The sequence below is a fragment of the Mugil cephalus genome, chromosome 7 (genome assembly GCF_022458985.1).
Source record: "Mugil cephalus isolate CIBA_MC_2020 chromosome 7, CIBA_Mcephalus_1.1, whole genome shotgun sequence".
Lineage (NCBI taxonomy): Eukaryota > Metazoa > Chordata > Actinopteri > Mugiliformes > Mugilidae > Mugil > Mugil cephalus.
Window position 1 is genome coordinate 24,751,432 of NC_061776.1, and position 15,874 is coordinate 24,767,305.

At 40.3% G+C, this 15,874-nt stretch overlaps 1 protein-coding gene across 5 annotated transcripts in view; it reads right to left on the minus strand.

The window, feature by feature from the left end:
* Window positions 1–402: 402 nt before the first annotated feature.
* The window catches only part of astn1 (astrotactin 1), a 401,467-nt gene continuing 385,995 nt past the window's right edge, over window positions 403–15,874 (minus strand). For all 5 annotated transcript variants that reach the window (XM_047589220.1, XM_047589219.1, XM_047589218.1 and 2 more), the window contains 2 exons: window positions 14,915–15,098; window positions 403–2,643 (listed from right to left, as the gene is read on the minus strand). In XM_047589220.1, the coding sequence (XP_047445176.1) occupies window positions 2,406–2,643; window positions 14,915–15,098 (422 nt within the window). In that variant the 3' untranslated portion in view covers window positions 403–2,405. The remainder of the gene's footprint in view (window positions 2,644–14,914; window positions 15,099–15,874) is intronic.

Below are 15,874 nucleotides of genomic sequence, written 5' to 3' on the forward strand. Positions count from 1 at the left end.
AAAAAAATAAATATATATATATATTTATATGTGTGTTTCATAATATATTCTTTATTGTTCTTGGAAGTAGCAAAGATCAAAGTGAAAAAGTTGAATTTATGATGCCACATACAATATAGACAGTACATCATGCAGATAGTAGATGACTGGTTAACCAGTCTGTGATATTCATCAGTTTCATCGTGAGTTTCACTTCATGACAAAGTTCTGTCTGACAGTGTGCAGCATCTTTAGATCACAATCAGATCTTTACGGTAAAACAGGACTCACTGCATTAATCTGCAGAGACTAAGATACACAGCAGATGTTACAGTAGGATAGGGTATCTATCTACTAAAGCACACATCAATGTTGTAAAATATGGCCTGTTGTGCATTTATGTACAGAAGTAAAACACCATACTGCGCTATGATGAGATGCCTTTATGAAACACTTTGCTGCCTATACAAAAATCTACAAGCGTTCTTTCTTTAGTATTCACATATGACATTTGTTAAAAATGAACATCTAATGTACATGTACATTTCTTTGACATCAATCTCCTACACGGCCACTGCACACAGATGGAATAAAAAAGAAAGTCAAATAAACGCTATAAAATATACTCACAATAAACAAGCTGGAGTCGAGGAGATTTCATAAAGACCTCAGTAAGGACGTGTTACTCCGAGGTTTATTATTCCAAAGTTTAAACAGCTGAAAACATTAAGATGTTGTTTCATTTCATATGAACTGGATATGATAAAGAAAAATACTGCCAGTCATCGGTTTTGTCCGGTTTCACTGAACACCAAGAGATAACAAACAAACCAGTATCTCTGTGATTCGGTTACTTAATACAACTCCTTTACAACAACTTCATTTCTAAATGCAAACTATCAAGACTACATTCAGCAGGTTATATCACTAAAACATTATGGTAGCGCTATGTACATGGCTCATCCCACCAGACCATCCCTTTTTATCTACATAGTTACCTTTCTATATTTATTTTTTCCAGTAAAGCTCCATCTGCCATCATGCTACTTCTTTCTTTAGGAGCACACAGAACTTTGTAAAACACTGGCTTTCTTCCGGTGCTGCTACATAACGATTCCTTTAATATGTCGCATCAGGTTTTCAAAATAAGGAAAATGGTGTGTCACTACTTGCTTCCTTAAGCCAATTTTAATGAAAATGTGTGCAAAGAGAAGTGATAGCTGGAAACTCTACTAGAACTGTTCGCAGCTGAAGAGGTGTTACTTGCTTTGAGTGCTGCAGTAATTCATAGCATCGGCATCGGAAGCTGTGAAGCAGTAAAACATTTATATATAACGGTGGTTGCAATGTGCCAGTGAAACTGCAGCTACGACGGGTTTTAACTGGAAAATCTTTACAAGATGCAGATTCTTGGACGAGGAGTACATTATTCATGTGAACTTTAAAAAAAATCTGTCTTTAGGTTGGAAATCAAGCCAAAGGAGCAACTAACTGTATCTGTTATATGGCCATCAGGAGTTGCCTTATGCAACTGTTCACCAAGATGCTCGAAGATATGATGAAGTCTGGATTTCAGTGGGCCCAGAGGAACATGTGCTAGCCTTTATGTCTCAGATCAGACTGAATATCGAACCTGAATGAAACCAGGTATCACCTTAACCCAAACTTAAGCAACCGAGTGTACATAGGTGTTTTGTTTCTGTATCAAAGGGTTAAAATGGAGATTGTCAAATCCAACTAAAAAAAAAAAAAAAATAGTGAATTAAAATGCATGTTCTCACATTTAGCTCTCGCCATGTTCAGACACTGAAAAGCAACTGTGTGGATTTTTGCAACATCGCACTGAAACTTTAAAACTGGAAAAGCTTGCGGGCCTCGTGTTGTTCAAAAAGTGACCCTGTAAATATAGTAGTGAACAGAGTGGGTTTACATGCTTTTTAAGTGAGTCCTGCCATGCCCTGCAATATTTCACATTAAATTGCACAATCTGACACAACCTCACATGTGCTTTAATCAAACAACAAGATAGCCTTGGCTGCAAGGAAAGCAAACAATTTAGTCTGTGTCTACAGGTACTTTACATCAAACCAATCCCAAAGCTTATGTTCAAAAGAGAAAATCTATTTTAAAGAAACAAATCTTGATTTATGTTGCTATTGTATACTTGCAGACTTCAGCAGCCTAACCCTAACCCTAAGTATGGAAAATAGGTACAAATTAACACTGCTCCAGTATTTTAGATGACTAAATATATTTGGTTCTGGCGCCAGTAATTTAGCTGAATAAAAAAGCATTCCAATGAATGTATCATATCTGCATGTGAGACATATATACTGTAGGTTACAGAAATAAATAGAAAACCTCAATTTTCTTCCTTTCCTTGTTGGATTTGACAAATCTCCGTCCACATCCGTAAGCCCAAACGTTTAGAGCTCCTTGGGCTCACCGTAGTCATTATACATGACGGTGAGCGTCTGCTCGTCACAGGCCTTGTGTACGTCCTGACCCATGTCTGACCAGTTCAGCCCAAAGGCCTTGGTGTCGGTGTACCGGCAGGACAGGAACTTGAGGGACATCCTGCGAAGGCCGATCTTTGGCTCCTGAAGGAGACCCTTACACCACGGAGACAGTTCATCCAGCTGGGAGAGGATGAGGCCGGCCTTCCTGTTGGGACAAACAGTGTAGAGGGTTAAAGTGTGTTGGTGTGTCATGTCGGTGGTGGACACGTCAGGAACAACGGACAGCGACACTGCAACTGACTATTGGCTAACTATTGATTAGACAGTGTGTTGACAAGCTGCTGCTAGATGGATTTCACTTCAGTGCCCAAAAAAAGTCTGGATTAAAATGTCTTTCTCCATCTTTAAGCTATGATACCCATGTGCTAAATAAATGAAAGATGATCTCGATGACATCAGAATGGCACATGCAGGACAAGCTGCCACGAGACAGAAGGTAAGACAAAGGATCAGAAGGGTCTAAAATATCTGACCACATGTTCAGGAATGGAAAGGATAGTCATTATAATGTCGCGTTAATATGCTAACTAACCTGACTGATGCCAGGGTTAGCTAACTACACAAATAGATGGTTTGCTCGGCATGGCCTCTGGATAAGTTCAAATAGTTAGCCGACAACTAACATTTATTATGATTTGTTTGATTTAAGAAATGAATACATGGCCAGGACTCTGATCATGAAAGTGAGAAAAGCACAAGTGCGCCTTTCAATCCTGGTTATTTATGACTAACAAACAAATAAAAACTCATCTCCACCAAAATCCTCTGATACACTAATCTCAAACCAGATGCCAAACGCTGCCAGTCTGGTGGCTTTGCAGGAGCTGATATCATACAAGCCAAGCATCCAATCATGTACCAGGATATTCTTAACTGTGGGAAACACTTAGTGCCAGGCAGCAGAAGGAAGGTTCAATCTCAGTGATCATTTTCCACGAGATATATCTGACTGTCTGCAGTCAGTAAATCACACCGGGGCTCTACTGTTGCTTTGGAGTGACACCGTTCTATGACAAAACTGAAAACCAACCCATCTGCGGCTGCTTCCTGTCTGAAACAGCTCAACGTCTAAGGTGCACTGTTACTGACACATTCCAGCTTTGACCCAAAGCACACAGTGGCTGCTGAAGGTCTGACTGAAGCAGTGGAAAAATGAATGAATGAAGAAATGAATGGCCATGGCAAGAAAACAGGCTAATGGACGGCTCTAATACCGCGGAGAGACAGGGGAGAGACTATGAAAAGCCTGAACTTGTCTTTTGGCCAAACCAGGCCAGCTGAAAAATCATCTCCACTAGTAACATGATGCACAGAGTTCGCATAAATACATCTCCCAGGGACAAGGAGCGTAATAAATAACCATTAGACCTGATAGGGCCCTGTTGGCCCTTGCCTGAAACTATGTGTTTGTGTAAAGTCAGAGAATGGCAGCGGGAGAAGATTTCATTCATTCCATGCACAGTCTCTCCTCATTCGTCTACAGCACGCTGTCCCACCACCGCAGGACCACAGCGATGAACCGATGACACTTCATAGCACCCGGACTACACAGTCAGTACGCATCACTTGAAAGCAGTGAAATGCCTCGGTCATGGAGATAAATGAGAGCATCTGTGCAGTTACAAACGTGTTTGACTGTCTCACCTTGTTCTGGAGAGATGATGCTGTGGGGGCAGCAATGATGATGATGATGATGATGATGATGATGATGATGATGATGATGATGATGATGATGACATGCATGCAGGGATGAATTGCAATGGAAAAAATGAAATGCGAATCAAAATAAGGATGACAAAGATCAAACCAATGAAAAGGGAGATGACAACAGAGAAAATAATGGGGTTGGTCCTCAGTGATGATGAGAGCATGAGATGATGAAGCTGGATGATGTAAAGTATGATATGATATGATATGATATGATATGATATGATATGATATGATATGATATCAGTGAGAAATACAAGACTAACATGTTTGTAATGTTTTTCCTGATTAAAAGGGGACACTATAACATATCAGTATAAATACATTTTTATAATTTTGAAATATATTCATTTTAATCCAACAATGGACCATAATCAAGCAGAACACTTACACACAGAAATACAGCAATATGATAATAACAAAACCTTCCAAGTAATGTTGTTTTGAGTTGAAGAAATGAAAAAACAAATCAACATCATATTATCCTTATATTCAGCTTACCCTGACAAGCATGCACATTCACACGCAACAGTCATAATGTGCACAAGCTCATGCACCTCACTGCTTACTAACCGTTGTGGAAGCAGAGGAAAAACAGAAGGAGGTAGGAGACTTTCGCAAACCCTGTATAACCTGAGTATGTGCGTCGCCATTTTTATTTTGACACAAACAGCCCAGTTCATTTTTACACTGAAGAGAACCAGCGCTCATGGTCGCGCATTTTGAAGTGCAACAAAATAAATCAGTGTGGATTAATCCCTTGCTTTAAATAATAACAGGCTCAGATGTAGTATGTGAAATACATTTTCAAAAAAACGCATTACACTGTGACACATCTAGTTATCTCTAACAAATAAAATACACTGTACTTCTAACCTAGTACGCCTGTTACAGCACTTATGTGATTCCATTAGCGTACAATGTTACTTCTGGGCAGTTTTTTGGAATTTCCAAGCACATCTGATGACATAAGGTTTTTAAAAATATTTTCCAGTGAAGGTGACAAATATTTTTTTTGTCTGTTTTGTTCTTTCAGAAGTTACCTCACTTTAAAAGTATAATACACAAAGCCACACAGTGGTAAAAACCAGCTCCATGGTTGTCCAACTGAAATTCCACTCATTCAACATCCAGTTACATGCCTAAACTGATTAAGTCACATAGTTCAGCTCCAGCGGGACAGCAGCAGAACGAATACATCATTTTCTCTCTCTTTCCTCACTAAATTTGGGGACAACATTTTTCAAGTGATAACATGTGCGTGTCGCTGACTGCTCTTCTTGCGGCCGAACCGGAATGAACACAGAGCAGACACAGAGACAACTGTGTGGTCCGCAGTGGGTTTTATCCATACACGCATCACTCAAACACAACCTGAGATCTCCTCTGCATTTTGTTGCTGTGTCTCCTATTTTGCCGCCGTTCGCTCTTTGTGTCGGCAAAGACCACACTGGCACGACGCGGTTATACGATATAGCCTCGCTGTGCTTACATCGTGTGCGTGCTTAAAGGAGGTAGTTAAAGCAACAGAAAGGACATTGCAGAAAATGCATAATGTAATAAGTGGCTCATGGTCTGGTTTGTATTGATTTTCAGTTTGATCTGGATGCAGACTTTGGTCTGGGCTGAAACCAGCTATTAGAAGTAAGCACGAAAATATTTTTTTCTTTAGTTTTTATTTTTTCTTTTATTTTTTTTTATAATTATTTATAGCTTGTGTGTTCCAGTCTCTGTGGCAAACTAATATCCGCTTGTCAAACTCCTATTCAAATTACAACCCACAAGTTTACTTTTTTTTTTCTCCCAACATCTGATGCCACCGATAAGCTGCACTTTTTGTTGTTCTGAACTGACAGCAATAACACAGACTCGGTGGCCTGTCGATTCCACTCCATTTCATCCCGTCTTACACTGACACAGCGTTATTGCATTGACATGTGGCACGTCACCACAGTTCCGTGTGTATTTTTGGAAATAAGTGCATATTTTACACCCACATTCCCCTGAAAACAGACAATTGCACAGTGCACCAGCATTATTATTATTATTACTATTATCATCATTATTGTTGGAATTCATTTGCAAATCACTTCTCAACGTCAAGACACATTAGGAGCGACGTCATCTTTGCAGTGGCACTAAGCACACCCATGTCAGTCCTCACAAACAGCCCGTCAGCAGAATAGAACCCTCACGCTGTGCTGACAGTCTGCCTCCATACCGTCGTTCAGATCATTTTTCTGAAACCTCTTTATGTTCACAATATTTTGCCACAGAATCCAGCGGTCTGGGGAAATTGAGATACGTATTTGCTTTAAATAAAGAAAAAGAACGTGCGGTTTGTTATGCTTTCAGGGAGGAATATCACGTAGGTTCCAAATAGTAACAGTTGTCACCATAAATCCTTGTGCATGTATAGGGGAGGAAAATAGTTTCCAAGATCCTATGCGAGTGCTCCATCTGAGTATATGGATCTGGCTCTGCACGGGCAAGCATGCATGTGGATTTACAGTGTTCAAAACACGTTTGCATGCATTAATAACTGCATGTATGCACAGGTTTGAATTGCAACATGAACACACAGTTTTATTCCGTGTCTGATGGCTGTTTGCAAGGCGTCGCAACAGCAAATCAGAAGAAAAGCTCTAAACAATGAATGAGAGAGACGTTCAAGGGACACCTGAGGACATACGTGATCTACGTAGAGGCCACTATAATTAAACCCACACGCCGAGATAAAGTTAACAACCAGCACCATGCACCACCAATAAATGGTTCCAATTTGTCATGCATATAAAATTTCACACTTGCTATGATCAAGACGTGAGAGGATGACACCAAGATGATGATGATGAAGCACCCCCACAAAGTAATACTTGAAGGGTCTTCAGTATAGTATATCCAGCATGTAAGCTGCAAAACCAGTGTTGCCAGATATACGGTATATACAGGCCTGTGTGACATAACAGGCCAAATATACAATGTGATTTTTCAAGTTGTTTTAGTACATACGACAGTTTGGGTTAAAATACGATCAGTTTAAAGTGACAGTACGATACGTCTGCCAACACTGTGCAGATCACAAGATCTTGGTTCTAACGTAAGTCTGTAAGTTTGTTACCATTTTGTTTTGACAACTTAGAAAATCACCCAGAATGGAATATTATTAATCTTAGCCGTATATTCACAGCCATCTTCTGCAACCGCTTCTGTAACCGCCTGTCCTCTAGAGGGCTGCGGCAGGGCTGGAGCCTATCCCAGCTGTCACTGTGCGAGAGGCGGGTACACCCTGGACAGGTCTCCAGTCAATCACAGAACTATATATTGTATGAAGAAAATAATATATGCATATATATCATTATTATTATTATATTATACTATATATAAGTGTTTATTTTCTACTTCAAAATGTAAAAATTAAGAAAAAAACAAACCTTAGTGGGAGGGGTGGCAAATGGTACCATATGGTAACTATGGTAACTATAAAAAAATTTCCCACCTAAATATATACTTAGTGACAACAATACTATACAAATCCTACAAGTGATTTTTGAAATGTATAGCCTATAATGATTATTGCAGTATTTAATATATGTCAGTAATAACACTGTAGTCATTATACGATATATAGTCTCACACTTTTTATTGTCTTTTTTGCCACCTGTAAAGCAGCTGCAGTATCCTCCAGGGGAAACATATATCATTAAATTATTTTGCCCCCCTTAATGTAATAAATACTTCTGAACATAGTCTACGATTACAGTTTGAATGCACAGGTCATTTTAGAATTTTACACACATACAAATCGTACGTTATAATTGCTTTTAAATCATAAAAACTGAAAGTTAACTAACCCATGATAACAACTGGTGGTGACATGACATCATGTCCTGTACAGAGTCACATCTCCATGGAAAAAGAGGGAGAAAAGAGGATTTCCCTAATATCTAACACCATCACACTGGAGTGGCATGTTTCAAAGTCAAATTTTCACAATGAAACAGTAAAAGCATGGATTGTGCATTACTGCCTTTAGTAAAAAATGAACCGGTCAGAACCGATCAACGATCAAACCTTGCACTTTTATTTGAATTTGAAATGAGAAACAGCACGACTCGAGGGGCTTGCGGCACGCATAAAGAAAGCTCATGAAAAGCAGGGCCAGTATGACAAATTTCAGACAACAACAGAAGATAACGTGTTCTCTTGCACGTTCCAATGAACTATCACTAATGCATCTCCTCTGATTCTGAAAACGTCGATATATTATATCCCGTTCCCTTCTTTCAGATTTTGAAGCCCAGATACTGAGCAGTGTGTTTGCCATGCGGCCCTTGATATAAATACTGCTGCACATCGCTAATAGTACCCCGTCAATTCCAGTAACACTGTATTTCACATTGTAGGGGAAGCAGTCAAAATGGCACCCTGGATCTCTACTGAGATGCAGATGAGGAGCTTTTAATTGTTAAGTAAACTCATAACAACGTGTATTGATAGTGATAATGGGATATTTGTACTGGAAGTTTATATCAGAGCGTGCAAATATTTATATGTTTCCGCTCACTCTTCGGTATCATAGGAACGGATAAATCACTGCTAAGAGGCACCCCTGCTTTGACTGTGTGTATTTTTGTCCTTCTCTCGACTATAAAAAGTCAGAGAGCAAAGTAAACAGTCTGCTGTGATTATGATTATGATTTCCTGAGAGAATTTCCAACCATAACAACACGTATTATGGCAAGCGCTCCTCTGATTAGAGAGACTGTCAAGTCGAAACAGAAAGAAAAAAGGAAATATTTTTCAGTTCATCAAGGGGCACGGAGTCCAAACGAGGACACGGTCAGGACAGAAATGGCCGGGATCGGAGAGTTTCTTTCAGCCCGGCCAAAACATCTAGCGTTTCTAAATCAACAGCCAAGCGGCGTGCCTTAAATGATGGGTACTCCCCTGGCGATGACAAGGTCTGGCCCTCTGGAGGAGAAGTGTCAGGGACTGGAGAGAGAGCCTTTTGGTAAGTTTATGGTTTGGGTTAAGACGTCACGCGATGTTGCATGAAAAAGGCAATAAAAATGTCCTCTGGAGGATGCCAAGCGGTCTCGTCAGTGCGATCCGATACGTTTCTAAATACAGCAGATCTGAATATCTGCTGCCACAAGAAAGATAAAGCCACATCTGTTCATTCATTTGTTTCCAGATACTGCTTACTTGGCCGATAGGAGTTTACATTGAGTCAGAGCCTGAGCGCCGCTCTTGTTATCTATATTTTGACTAGCTAATGAAAATCTAGTTTATTTTGCTCTCATTGTTTGTGACAAGGAAACTTTTCTTCATAACAAGTAGAGCTGATCTAGGAAGATGAAACTGTGTGTGTGTGTGTGTGTGTGTGTGTGTGTGTGTGCTCTGGTACATGTACAGTACGAAGTCTGCCGTGCTGTTTACTGCCAGCCCTGGCAAAGATCTGTGTTGTTTGGACGAGACAGAACCGTACGTATTTTGTCTCACAAGTGGCCAGAAACACCCCACAAACATACAAGACTAGGTAGAGGACTTTTGGGAAATTATGGGAAATTACTAGGATCATTTCCAAGAAAGCCCAAAGAAATTTCTACTTATTAGAAAGAAATTGGAAAAAGACTTTAAAAAGAATTCTATTAATTTGCAACAAAATACCGCTGACTTCATATAAAGATGGATGAAACCTCCTGTCCCATAAATGTAGTGAAGAGCATTTTTTTTAAACCTAGTGTGGTGAGTCTAGGCTGACAGCTAGCAACTTGTGAGGGCACCCACTTGTCACTGTAAGCGGCCACACCTTTAATCATGCATAAACCTTGACATAATTCAATGAAGTGGAGAGGATTTACACCGATCAGGCATAACATTATGACCAACATTGACCATCTTGTGACAATGTTCTGCTGGGAAACTTTTGGACCTGGCATTCATGTGGATGTTACTTAGATACGACACTTGGACAGACCAGACACCCCCACTCCAGAGCAATGACACTCCTTAATGGCAGCAGACATCCCCAGCAGGATGCACAAACACACACACACACACAAACACACACACACACACACACACACACACACACACACACATATACAAACAACTCATAAACATGAAGAACAGCACAGGGTGTTGACCTGGCCTCCAAATTCCCAGACTGATCAAGTATCTGTAGGATTCACTGGAACAAGCCTGATTTTCCTCTTAATCTCCTTTTTAATACCAGCTTGTAAACATGTTCTTATTTCTGCCATAAAGTCGAACGTATTAACATGTGGTCATTCAAGAAACTGCACCGTTTGGCACTTAGGCTTTGGCTTAATATCATGACTTTGGAGGATGTGATTTGCTAATACCAGCACACTTCCATGAAATCAAATGGAACATTTTTAAGACATTACCTAGAAAATAGAGTAAATAGGCAAAAAATGTGGTAATAAGTGTTAATCTTCCTCTGGAGGGAAGTAACCTCTTCAGAGAATGTGTTGTCAAATCAAATAGTTTTACATGTTTCTATTCAAAGTATTACTTTTGAGCTTTAGCAGTATTTTGTATTTTATACTAAAGACAACACATAAAGTGAGTATTTAAACTAGAGACTAGCCTCACTTTAATACTGTATTAGAATCCCAGTTTCAACTAATTTCTTATAGAGTTTCGCTTTAAATTAACCACTGAATGTTAAGGCAGCTTGCCACATATCCAGGGAACTTGTGTAAAGTAGAAATTAATTCAGAATCCAGACTACGTACTAACGCTCTATTGAGAAGTTCACGGTGTCTTGCCATGGCTATGCCTACAGACTACACACTGGCCCAATCCCACCGCCTGCCGTCTTTAGTGACTTGACTGTTGTGACTTCAGTGTTCTGCCTCACAGCACCAACGACATTGTATCTCTTTTGTTCCTTTTTCCAATTCTGGGTGGAGGAACACTCTGTTCTACGGTACATTTACCGTAACATCAAGGACATGCAGTCCAGACAGGCGGAAAACGGCAAAGAAAGTACAAGTTTACCCTTTTGATCTCCCAGCGAGAGCAATAACATAAAAATGTGCCCAGATTAACCCCACCAAAATTCACATGGAGGAAAGAAGAAGAAGAAGAAAAAAATAGGGTAGTAAATAGGGTAATAAATTAGGATAGGCATATAATGGCCAAGTGCACACCTTGTTGCACTTTATCCTCTGATTTTACAATATAAACATGAATGGTTTCGATTACTGCGAGTTAACCACATGTAAATTTGTGTGTTAGCGTGACTAGCCGATGCCGCCCGACTATAAAATTAATAATTCTACGTACTAGTTTACAGCTGCCGTCCAATGACTGGTGTCAAGCCCTCTGATTATTTGACTTTGAATGCAGTAGTTATGGTTTGCTTGGTCAAATGTGCACCGCACCCTAAAAATGGTGTCAAAAAGCCAAAGCGCTGAAAGAAACGCTTGGCTTGTTGTCATTGTTAACCAGAGGCTGTACATAGCAAATTATACTGGGGGGTTAAGGAGTTCATAGATGGATGGTTTTCAAAGAATCCACAAGTGTGGACAAAAAGGAGAATGCTGCAATTTTTTATTCAGATTGAATGAGTTTGAAAGAAGAATGGATAATAATAATGATGTCTTAGGCTCTTCACTGATACTTCCCAATGCATTAAAATAGAAATATAATCTCTGAACATCCACAATGAGTCTAGCCTAGATTGGATTTGTATTCCTTCTGTATTCTCTCCACTTTTAGTCAGTTTTAGTTCAGCTGAATGACAATGATCAAGATGATCTTGGGTGATTTTGCAAGACCAAGCCAACGACAATACTAGCTGCTCGAAAAGCCAGCAACTTTGCATGATCATTATTTTGATATAAGTATTTTTGTCCTGGCCGAGGTGCAACCATTAATTTGCTGCCTTTGTTTTTCCCAAACGTCAAATAACTTCAGAGAAACAAACTGCTCGACGCCGCGGGGAAGTTGTCAGACACACAGCGGTGGAGCTGTGAGGCCATTAACCTTTCTCCTCGCCTACTCACTTGGTAACAATAGAAGGTATGCAGCGTTCACCGTAGAGTCTTTCTTCACACCAAACCAGATACATCGGAAAGTCTAATGTTCATTTGATGACTTGGCTAAACAAAACAAGTTTATACTTCCTTCCCTTATGCCAGGCCTCACCTTGAATGCACTTCTCTGCTGCTTTTCCAGCTCTGAGGTGGCTTTATTAACATTAATCACCCCTCCCTTTGACTAAATTGGGGGGCTGTTAATCTAAGTGTATTTTAATGGAACACTTCAGAAGCAACTCCCTCAATTACATCAACTCTTTCCAACGTGGTCCCTATTAAAAACAACCTTTCATTTAAGGCAGGGGAGCCCACAGACACAGAGAGAGAAACCCAGGGAATTAAAGAAGCCTAGGCTAATCAGTTTCACCTGCCAAAGTGAAAGCACGTACCACAGACTGCTGTTTATAAGTATATTTTATACCGGACACATGGCTCTGTTTATAAAGCATTAAGCCCCAATTTCACATCGTACTTATCCGTAGTTTGGGGGGAAACATGGGGCCCTCCATGGTTGCGAGTTTCTAAACCTGGCTCCGGTGATGTCACAGAGGCTAAGCGCCGTCGTCCTCCCAGTCCGTCTGAATGAATTTCCCCCGTTACTCTAATTCACACAAACAACAGCCAGCAATCAAAGACAGCACTTTGGAGGCTGCGAGCGGAACATCTGCCCACCTTTGAGAATCAAAACAAGACCGGGACACTGCTGAGCTTTAATGAGCTGATATCATGGAGACCTGGCCACTGTACGATGCGTTTGTAATGATGCTGGAACAAATTACAACTTGTTTTTAAAAATGTTAAATGTTAAAAGGAAATTCTTTAGCTTGATTGGATTATCTTTGTTTTGGGATTCATTTTTATTTAAAAAGTAACTTTTTTTTTCAGCTGTGGGAAACAACGTGACAAATGGTTTTTAGTATAATTTCTAATGTGTTTAGACTGAATTCTGAAAATACACAGTGGCTACAGCTCATGGTACAAAAGTCGAGACAAAAAGCTGGTGGTTTTCCAGAGAATTAATATGTGTTAAGAAGGGCTGAACACAGAAAACAATAGAGACTGGTGCTTTGTCACACGATGCAGGCTGTATGGCATTTTCACCAAACCGCCAGCATTGATCTCAGTTTTTAGTTTCCACTAAGACATGACCAGCAAAGTTAGCATGCAGCGGACAATGCAACATCACTGTAGCTCAGCTACAGTAAACAACAACATCCACATAACAGGGTCAGACCACAGCACAGATGTGTCTCTGTTTGCGTGCAAATAAAGTGCATGATTGGAGTTATTTGTTTGGATGACCCTTAGTTACTGCTGGCTCTCACTGCATTACGTCATGAAAAATAATGCTAATGGACAAGAAGTAGATATTCAGTATATGTGTGATGTAACAACCCCAGGATCATTTCTTCTTATTGAGGACATAGATCTTTGAAAATCTATAGAAAAGAGTAAAAACTAGTCCCAAAAAGACATCCCAGATGAAGGGACGTTCAAGGTCACCACATTATCGATGACCAGCCCACACTTCCTCCAAACTGGTGTTTTCATTTAATTAGTACTACACGACTCTACCGCCACCAATTACCAAGATGAACACGGTTTATCATGAGGCCACATCCTGTTTCATGTTTATACAGTTGAACTTAAAACCAGGGGGAGCTCTACTTGCTCTGGTTTGACTTTTGAGGAGCTGCTCTGCCGTCCATCTTTGTTTCCAGTCCATATTCAAAACCGTACATCAAATCACTTCATTGTTAATGTTGGTGTTATCGATAGACATTTGTAATTTGGTCAGCACACATGAGAGTAAGCAATAGTCGACCTCTAGATGTAGTTGGATGTTCCCGAGGTCTATAAATCAGTTTCACATGAGCAGCTGGGGGTAAAGTAATCACTAATGGAGCGTGTCTATAATGTCAAAGTGATCCAACTCTACCGTCTGTTTAGTTTTTATCAGCTAAATCAGTGTCAGGGTTTTGCAGCATTGCTGAAATTCCTGGTGGCTACTTCCCTTTCGAAAAGACCTTCTACTAGAGTTGCACTTTAATGCGAGGAGTTCACACTACATTGTGATCCAACACAGACTCTTGTCTAGCTTCCACAGCGCTTCAATCTTGCAGCCAGGCTGCACTGTTATTGTTCAAAGACCTCAGTGTCAATTGCACAAGTTCAGCATTGACAGATTGCAATTTGTTGCCGGGAGGGCAACTCGTGAATGGAGCGCACACAACACACACACGCACGCATCTGCAGTTTCAGAGCCTGATTACAGTGAACACAGTCTACACATTATTAAGATGGCTCAGTCTTTTGGTATTCTGTAGAGGGCTGACTCAGGCAGACCTACAGTGCTTTGTATATTGTTGGGTTCCTCTGATAAATTGGAAATCAAGCTGCAGTTGATGATCAATTTGCAGGAAGGAATGCATATTTTTGAAATGAGGTTACACTTCAGAGATGTGGGCATTTCTAAAGTCTCTGGGTTTAAGTTGTTTCCGACATTCCCTTATCTACAGAAGTATAAGTGCTTTTCAATTAATGTTGCAAAACATGCCTTGTGTTTACCTGATTTAAATAATCTGAGAAATTGCTATTCTCCCTTTAAGCAAAGAGTCCAACATTTAGGTTTACCTGGGTCCCAGCTCGTCCTCGCACCTCCAGGTGAATTCTCCAAAGCTCTCGTAGCGCTGGTTGTAGTGGTAAAGCACACGGTGCAGTGTGGGAGCGCCCAGGTCCATCAGAGTGTTGTAGGCCGTCTGCTGCTCCTTCCCACTGGTGTAGCCATTGAACAGGTTGTAGATTTTATCCGCGATTTCTGGAAAGACGCAAACAATCACACTGCTTTTAGGCAGTGCTAGTGCAGTGGGAAATGGTGCATGGAAAAATCTAATCAAGTGAGGGGAGGGGGCTAAAACAAATCAGCATATGAAAAAATCGGAATAGTGACTGAAGAAGTTTTATGAAGCATATTTTTTTAGCCATTTTTGAGAATTGACTGAAAAAATTTGGTCGTTGAAAGGTGAAAGTAACGAGGCAGAGGCCAACTCAACAGTAATATGTCATGATTTAAACTGGGTGCCACCCCCACTTCTCAATTACTTTCCGGGCAACGTGTGTGTGGATCATGGCTGGCGACACCTTGAGTGCATGGCACATCAACTGAAAGTCAATGAAAACTTTCTTCGTATGCATGATAAATATGTTTTCTCAGGTATGTGGGCAGGGGAAAATACAGTGCGTAGGATTTTCATTAGTGGAGCTGTGATGTTCTTGTTTTCCTTTCTGCTCTACTTTTAGATTAATAAGACAGATGTCATTTTACACGCATATCTTGGAACCATTTTAAAATGAATAAATCATCACCAGCAAAGTGGTTGGAGACTTTTCTTCAACTGGGAAATCAGCTCTTAAATGGACCGTCTGCAGCTCAAAGCAGAGCCAGTAGACTGGAAGTATTGCATTTCACACCATTCATGCATTTTCAGACATTTGAAATTTAACAGCATAAGCCCAGTAGTATCACACTTGACTGGATAGTACATTTTTGTAATAGCTGGTCCGAGTTGGCTGTAGGACCCGCAATAACATCTC